At 31.2% G+C, this 8,358-nt stretch overlaps 1 protein-coding gene across 1 annotated transcript; it reads left to right on the top strand.

Moving 5' to 3' along the window:
* Positions 1–1,643: 1,643 nt before the first annotated feature.
* Positions 1,644–3,911, top strand: LOC142528022 (heavy metal-associated isoprenylated plant protein 39). The gene is made up of 3 exons (XM_075633054.1): positions 1,644–1,844; positions 1,962–2,037; positions 3,330–3,911. The coding sequence occupies exons 1-3, from the start codon at positions 1,839–1,841 to the stop codon at positions 3,716–3,718; spliced, it is 471 nt and encodes a 156-aa protein (XP_075489169.1). The 5' UTR covers positions 1,644–1,838; the 3' UTR covers positions 3,719–3,911.
* The last annotated feature ends 4,447 nt before the right edge of the window (positions 3,912–8,358 follow it).

The following is an 8,358-nucleotide window of genomic DNA, read 5'->3' as shown; positions in this document are numbered from 1 at the left end:
AAATAATTATTAAATATAAAATTTAAACCACCGGTATGATTTTCGCATAAAAAATATAAATATAACCAAATACATAAACTTGTATAAAAAATGTTATTTTTTGTATTTGTTGAATTAGTTAGTTTGATTTCAAAATAAATAAATAAATAAATATGTTAATATATAATATGTAAAAACTCTAATACTTTGACAGATGTTAATCGATTAACATTATAATTTATATTTATTATAAGAATTATGTCATATATTATTTTTTATAGTAGAAAATAACATTTCATTATGATATAAACGATTGGGAAACTTTTCTATCATCCACACATTTATATGTATATAGAATGAAATAATTTTTTTTAATGAAATAGAATGAAATATTACATAATTAAATATTATAATAAAAATAGATAAGGGAAAAAGTCAAAAGCATAAAACTATAACCACAAAATGTGGTTAATTAGTATTTAATTATTAATTAATAGACTAAGTGTGAAATTACCACATATTTTACTTGATAATGAAAATAAGTAAACAAATCCACACATTTATATGTATATAGAATGAAATAATTTTTTTTAAAATGAAATATGACATAATTAAATATTATAAGGAAAAAGGATATGAGAAAAATTCAAAAACACAAAACCATAACCATAAAATGTGGTTAATTAGTATTAATTATTAATTGATAGACCAAGTGTGAAATTACTACATATGTTACTTGATAATTAAAATAAGTAAAAAAGTGAAGGGCAATTACGTCCTTTCACAATTGGAAAGCATTTCAAGTATCCACACTTTTATAGATTATAAACTATATATTTTACTTGATAATGAAAATAAGTAAACAAATCCACACATTTATATGTATATAGAATGAAATATTTTTTTTTTGAAAAATGAAATATGACATAATTAAATATTATAATGAAAAAAGATATCAGAAAATTCAAAAACACAAAACCATAACCATAAAATGTGTTAATTAGTATTAATTATTAATTAATATATCAAGTGTGAAATTACTACATATATTACTTGATAATTAAAATAAGTAAAAAAGTGAAGGGCAATTACGTCCTTTCACAATTGGAAAGCATTTAAGTATCCACACTTTTATAGATTAATTAATTACTGCATATTTTACTTGATAATGAAAATAAGTAAATAAATCAACACATTTATATGTATATATAATGAAATAATTTTTTTTGAAAAATGAAATATGACATAATTAAATATTATAATGAAAAAAGATATGAGAAAATTTAAAAACACAGAATCATAATCATAAAATGTGGTTAATTAATATTAATTATTAATTAATAGACTAAGGGTAAAATTACTACATATGTTACTTGATAATTAAAATAAGTACAAAAGTGAAGGGTAATTACGTCTTTTCATAATTGGAAAATATTTAAAGTATCCACTTATACGTGTGTGTGTATACACACTGCTCAATATGATTTATTTTTATGAATGATAAATTATTGCATTGAATTTTGAGTTTATCCAAAAATACATCAAATATAGCGACTTTGTACCGAAAGAAATTATAAAAAAAAAACACACGTACGGTCCGACAGAAGACTGAACAACAATTCTATAACGTTTTAAAAAATTAATTTCATATTCCTCTTGAAATACCCATGATTCTCAGCAATAGTCAGCATCTGTCTTTCTCTGACTTCTGATCTCATTCTCTTGATCTATTCTTCTCAACTTTTTAGTTTCACCATCCCTACTTTCCCTTGTAAGGCTGACAACAGTGAAATTCTTAATTTTATCTGAGTTCATCTACATTTTGAGGCGGATTCAATATTCTTGGAACAACCCACAAAATGAAGGTCTGATTCTTAATCCTCACTCTGTGTTTTCTTGCTGCTGCGCTGCTGATGATCGAGTTTCAGTTTTTTTTTTTCTGGGTTGTGTTTATTTTTATACGATCTTTGGAAACTTTTCAGAAGTTGGTCTTGAAATTGGATTTACAAGATGGCAAAGACAAGAGGAAGGCTTTAAAAACTGTGTCGACTCTTTCGGGTACGAATGATTTTTTGTGCTGTTTCATTATCGCAATGAGCCAATTTGTCTGATAGTTTATTATACAAATTGAGAATTTTCCCAATTTGGTGTAACATTTGTTTGAATTTGTCATTATAGAGCTACTAATTATTTATTACATAATCATACCTAACAAAATAGATGTGCGTTGTTATCTGCCATTGCTAGTATAATTGCTTTGTTGCTAAATTGCATTGCAAATGCCACACATGCTTTCAAAAGGAAGGTAGGATGATAAATGATGTGATTTTGGAGGAGAGAAAAAGAGATTATTTTGGCGTATATGGTGTTAAATGTATTTATTGTTGCAAAGAAAAGAAAATAGAAGATTGCCAATATGTGATTGTAGGAAATAAGCCAGACAGTTGTGCAATGCCCCTTTTGAGATTACAGTAATGTATAGATAATGTTTGACAACTTTGGCATAGATAAATCAATCGATTTCACATTCAAATTCTTTAAGAATGACCCTCGCTTTTATCGTGACGCTAATAAGTAAACCTTAAGTTTATGCTACAGCAGTGAAGAACACGGGTAGCATTTATTGAAATAGCCATGTTTGTTTATTTCACAGTGATTTATGCATTCGTGGTGCAAAAATTGAAATTTTTATTTAATACAAATAAGTTTGACCTTTTTTTTTTAATTTGAGGGGTGGTTGCCCCCATCTTGCCAGGTCTACTGCCTTAGTAGTCCGTAAGCAAAGCACACATGCATTAACATGTGAAAGAACGAAGTCGAATGCTTGTAAATATCTTTCGTTCTGTCCAGAAGTGTACTAGTAGATAACTAAATCGTAAGAGTTAAAAAGATTTGTATGATCATTGATTTAAATTCTTTTTCTTGTAGAACTTTACGTGATGGTGTCTATCATGATGCAATCGTCATGGATTGAGTCGAACTAATTCGTCGAAGTAGCGTGTCTTTCATCTTTCTTATCATGAAGTGCATAAACTTCAAAACAAATTTGTTCAAAGAGACATTTTCTGGTTGGCGTGTTGTTTTTCCCTCTAGTCAGATGCCTAGCCAAAAGATGATGGTGTTCAAGATGATTCTCACACAAATCGTTACTCGTCACATCAATTTCACTGGCAGTTGTTGATTGGTGACACTATTACTTAGACGCATTATTTAACATAGATAGGTTAGTGTGTTGGTACTCTTCTCTTGGTTTTTATCCTAACTCCGACTAAGAGACTGACAACCATTGCATGTTAAATACGTAGATTAATCATGCTGAACTTGATCATATTTATTCCATTTTGTTGTAGGAATTGATGAAATCGCTATTGATGTGAAAGGAAAAAAACTAACAGTAATTGGATCGGTTGATCCCGTGAGTGTGGTGAGCAAATTACGAAAAAAGAATTGGCCAACCGACATCATCTCCGTTGGACCAGCCAAAGAACCTGAGAAGAAAGAGGAGCCAGAGAAAGAACAACCCAAAAAAGATGAGCTGACGAAAGAAGAACCCAAAAAAGAGGAGATAAAGAAAGAAGAGCCGAAAAAAGAAGAAGCCAAGAAGGACGAGAAAAAGACTGAACCGGAGGTATTAGTCTGGCCAGTTATGCCACACAAAGCATACTACCCTCCGATGAACACGTACTACTACGTGCATCACAGCATGGAAGAGAACCCGAACGCCTGCGCTATCAGCTGAAATGGGAAAAAATAAGTAAAAAAGTGGCTCTATTCCTTTTCTATTGATCATGGTTTTGTTTAAAACCAATGCAAATACCAAGAAAAACTTCTTCAACAGACCAATTCTACTCTTATGTTGTCATCAAAGGACGTTAGCTTATCAAGGAACTTTTTATATATGTGTATAGAATTAAATAAAGTTTGGATTATTATTCTTGGTGCATTGTTTACGTTGAACTTATGCACGTAATTGTCTTAGTTTCTTTGACAAAAATTAAAGGGGCACTTAGCACTGAGGCGGCTTTGTATGAAAAAATTGCTCCTCGACCTTAGGTGCCTATATTTGTTGGATTTTGACTTGAAAATATGGCGCAAGCGGTTTTTTGATGTTGTCGCATTTACATTTAATAATTTGGCGAGAGACGATAAAAATTAGTCAAATTATGATATAAGAATGTATATATGTTATATTAAAGATCAATTAAACTAAAACTCCATATTTACTTGAAAATTTCAGTTAAAATTGATTTGAATATTTATTGAAGCAGCCTAGCTATATAGAGACTTGTGTGTCATAAGAGAAAATCTTTCAATAAGAGTAAATACTTTCGATATTTGTAGATAACAATATCGAGTAGGTCTCTTGTGATACGATCTCACGAATCTTTATCTGTGAGACAGATCAATCCTACCGATATTCACAACAAAAAAAGTAATAATCTTATCGTAAAAAATAATACTTTTTCATGGATGACCCAAATAAGAGATTCGTCTCACAAAATACGACCCGTGAGACCGTCTCACACAAGTTTTTGTCAAAAATATCCGTCTATTTACTACATAAAAACTGTGACAAAAGCATATGACAATACATTATTCAAGTGTAATTATTTACTTTATAAATTTACTAGTATTTACTTGCTAAGTTATCTTTTTTTCCCTCATCTTTTAATTTTTTTTAAAAAATTTAATGTTTATGTGTATACGAGAAAGTGTGGCTTGAAAGTGACTTAAGGTCCACTGTTATCAAAATACAAATGGAGAAACACAATCCCGATCAAGACAATTAAATGTGTGCGACAAGATTTGGCAGGGTAGAATTTATTTTCATGCCCGATGTTTGAAAACAGTGTCAAATTCATCTCTGATTTTTTTTTAAAAAAAAAAATTTTACGTCAATGTATCTTTTATCTTTTTTCCTGGTTAAAAATTGACTCCATTTTTATTATTATTTTTTTTACTTAAATGCCTTTTTATTTACTAATAATTAATTCCAATATTTACTTTTGAAATTTTGAATTTTATCATTGCAAATTCTAGAATTTGTTTTGTCAATTTTATACACTGGAGAAATTTTAACAATTTGAGAAAATGCAATTCTAAATTTCACAAAATATAATTATTAATTACAGGATAAATTATTAAAATATTAGAGTAATATATCCAAAATTTTGGTAGCGTAAGGAAAAAATTTGAAATTATACATACCTAAGTGGCGAAATAATTGAATAATCAATTAGTCAACTACTTAAACGAGTTTTACATGAATTGCCAACATAATTATATATTGAAATAATATGTATAATAATCATATAATTAGTAAAATAATTGTTTTATAAACACAAAAATCCCTGGGACACTGGTTAAAGCTGCATAATAATCAATTAATGGGCATTTTAATTTTCTTCGAGAAAAAATAGGCATTTAATTAACTTTTTTTAATTATTTATGAGACAAAATTACTAATATGACCTATTTTGGTTGGATTTTTCAATAAATGACATTGAATTAGTGTGAAATGTGATTGATGAATTCGAAATTGATTTTAAATGGCAGGAATGGATTAATTAAATTTTATCCTGATTACCATAGAGTTACGTACGAGTTTGGACATTGGAGAATATGATAACCTCATTATTTTATTTTTATTTTTTTATTATGCGAAAAAGCGCAACTGGGTCAACCTCCGGACGCAATAACCTGTAAACTATGTTAGTGAAGTAAAACACATTGGACAAGTCTTGTATAACAATCTCGGCCGATAAAAGATTGGTTGAAGGAAAAAAGCTCTTTTTCAAAAATTAATCATACAATAGAGCTCCTAAATTTATCGAATATTACTTATACAGAATCTGAAAAGAGTACCGCGTGTATGTGTTGTCAAATGAATCACTGTATATAACGACAACATGTTTCCAAAATTAAAAACCTTCGGACTTTGTTTATAATTCACATATAATGCGACAAATATGTAATATGGTTATGTACTGGGTACTCTCACATTATACAACTACTATTTAGAATAATGTTTGGACAAAAATGGGGAGAAATTGAAATTATATGAATATATGTTAAATGTATTTTAGAAGCTATTGTAACCATATAAAATTAATGGAAGGAGAATGTGAACTTTTTTTCTTTCTTTTTACATAAAATCTTACAAACATAATTGGCAAAAACTTGTGTGAGACAGTTTCACATGTCGTATTTTGTGAGACGAATCTCTTATTTGGGGTCATCCATGAAAATGTATTACTTTTTATACCAAGATAATTATTTTTTATTGTGAATATCGGTAGGGCTGACCCGTCTCACAGATAAAGATTCATGAGACCGTCTCACAAGAGACTTACTCGACATAATTAAGATTGTGTTTAGATTGAATCATTTGAAATCGTTGTTTAAACCCATTATATAGTTGTTTGGATGATTTTGTTTGGGAGAAACTAAAACTCATCCACCATTAACTTAAACTGTTAAATATCATAGTAAGAAATTCAATAGCATGCATGCTTACAGCTAGTCCATCATACACGTAAATATCAAGTTTAGGACGTCTATTATCGGCCTTCTTCCAACTCAAAAATTATTTAATATAATTTAAAAATATATTATCAAAATTTCTTTTTAAATCAAACCAAAAGTTTCAAAATAAATCCATTATTCCACATGTGGAATATATGTTGATCTCACATGCGAAATTTGAGATAATAAACCCGAAAATAAATAATAAACTGGACACCGAGATTTACATGGAAAACCCCTAAAAATTATTAGGGTAAAAACCACGGGCAAGATGAAAAGAATTTTCACTATAATATTTTGTGGTGTACAACTCACTCACTGTTTTTCCAAAGAGAACACACACTCTCTTAATACAGGAGAACAAACACATCACAAATATTATAGAACTAAGCACTCAAATGCTTATAAGATGAGAGAAAACTCGAAGAAGTGATGATTTCAGAATGAAGAGTGGAGCTCTATTTATAGAGCCTCTTGACCGTGTGAAGACGCGTATAAAACGCGTCTTCTGAAATTTCCGCCAACCCGTCAAATATGCCAACCACACGTTCAAAACATGCAAAACATGATGTCCCCACCTTATTTAATTTTTGCCTAAATTTCTCCCACTTGGAGATTTGATTGAGAATCAAACACATCTCCACACATCTTTTCAATCTTGTCATTCCCTGCTGCTTACGTTTCTGCTAGGCCACTTGAGGATCTACACCACTCAAACTTTTCAATGTTCACTTGCTTGGTCAGAACATCAGCTATGTTGTCCTTCGTATGGATCTTCTGCATATCCACGCTTCCTTCTTCTACTACTTCCCGTACAAAATGAAATTGGACTCCAATGTGTTTCGTCATGGAATGAAAGGCTGAATTCCTTGCGATGTGCAAGGCACTCTGACAGTCACAAAATAAAAGAACATTCTCTTGTTTGTGCCCGATCTCCTCCAATAACCTTTTAATCCATATTGCCTCCTTGCAACCTTGAGTAGCTGCCATGTATTCTGCCTCTGTTGTAGATAACGCCACAACTGTTTGCAGTTTTGAAACCCAGTTTACTGCTCCTCCTGCAAGTGTAAACACATAACCAGTAGTATATTTCCTCTTATCAGGATCACCTGCATAATCTGAATCGACAAAGCCCCTGAGTGTAAAATCTGATCCTCCATAACATAATGCAGCATTCGAGGTACCCTTAATGTATCTAAGGATCCTCTTAACAGTGCTCCAATGCTCTCTTCCAGGATTCGCCATATACCGACTAAATGCTCTCACTGCTTGAGCAATGTCCGGTCTTGTACAGTTCATAGCGAACATCAAACTTCCCACTGCTGATGCATATGGTACTCGAGACATCTCTATCCTCTCTGCTTCACTGCTAGGACACATCTCGGAGGATAACTTGAAGTTAACAGGAACAGGGGTCGATATTGACTTACTATCTTGCATGTTGAAGCGTTGCAAGACTTTCTTCAAATAATTTTTCTGGGAAAGCCAAATCTTTCTGTTATTTCTATCTCGGTGAACTTGCATCCCTAGAATCTTGTTTGCTGGTCCCAAGTCCTTCATATCAAATTCTCTAGCCAACTGTGCCTTCAATCCTTGGACCTGATCTTTGTTGGGGCCTGCTACCAACATGTCGTCCACATGCAACAGCAAAATGATATAATCATCACCCGACCTCTTGAAATACGTACAAGGGTCTGCACTCAGTCTGTTGTATCCAAGGTTCATGATATAGGAATCAAATCTCTTGTACCAACACCTCGGCGCCTGTTTGAGACCATACAGAGATTTGTTCAACCTGCAAACCAAGTTCTCTTTGTCTTTTTCCGCAAAACCTTCTGCCTGGAGCATATAGAT

This window comes from Primulina tabacum, chromosome 15 (genome assembly GCF_025594145.1).
Source record: "Primulina tabacum isolate GXHZ01 chromosome 15, ASM2559414v2, whole genome shotgun sequence".
NCBI lineage: Eukaryota > Viridiplantae > Streptophyta > Magnoliopsida > Lamiales > Gesneriaceae > Primulina > Primulina tabacum.
Note: the sequence above shows the minus strand (reverse complement) of the source record. Positions and strands in the feature narration are given on the sequence as shown.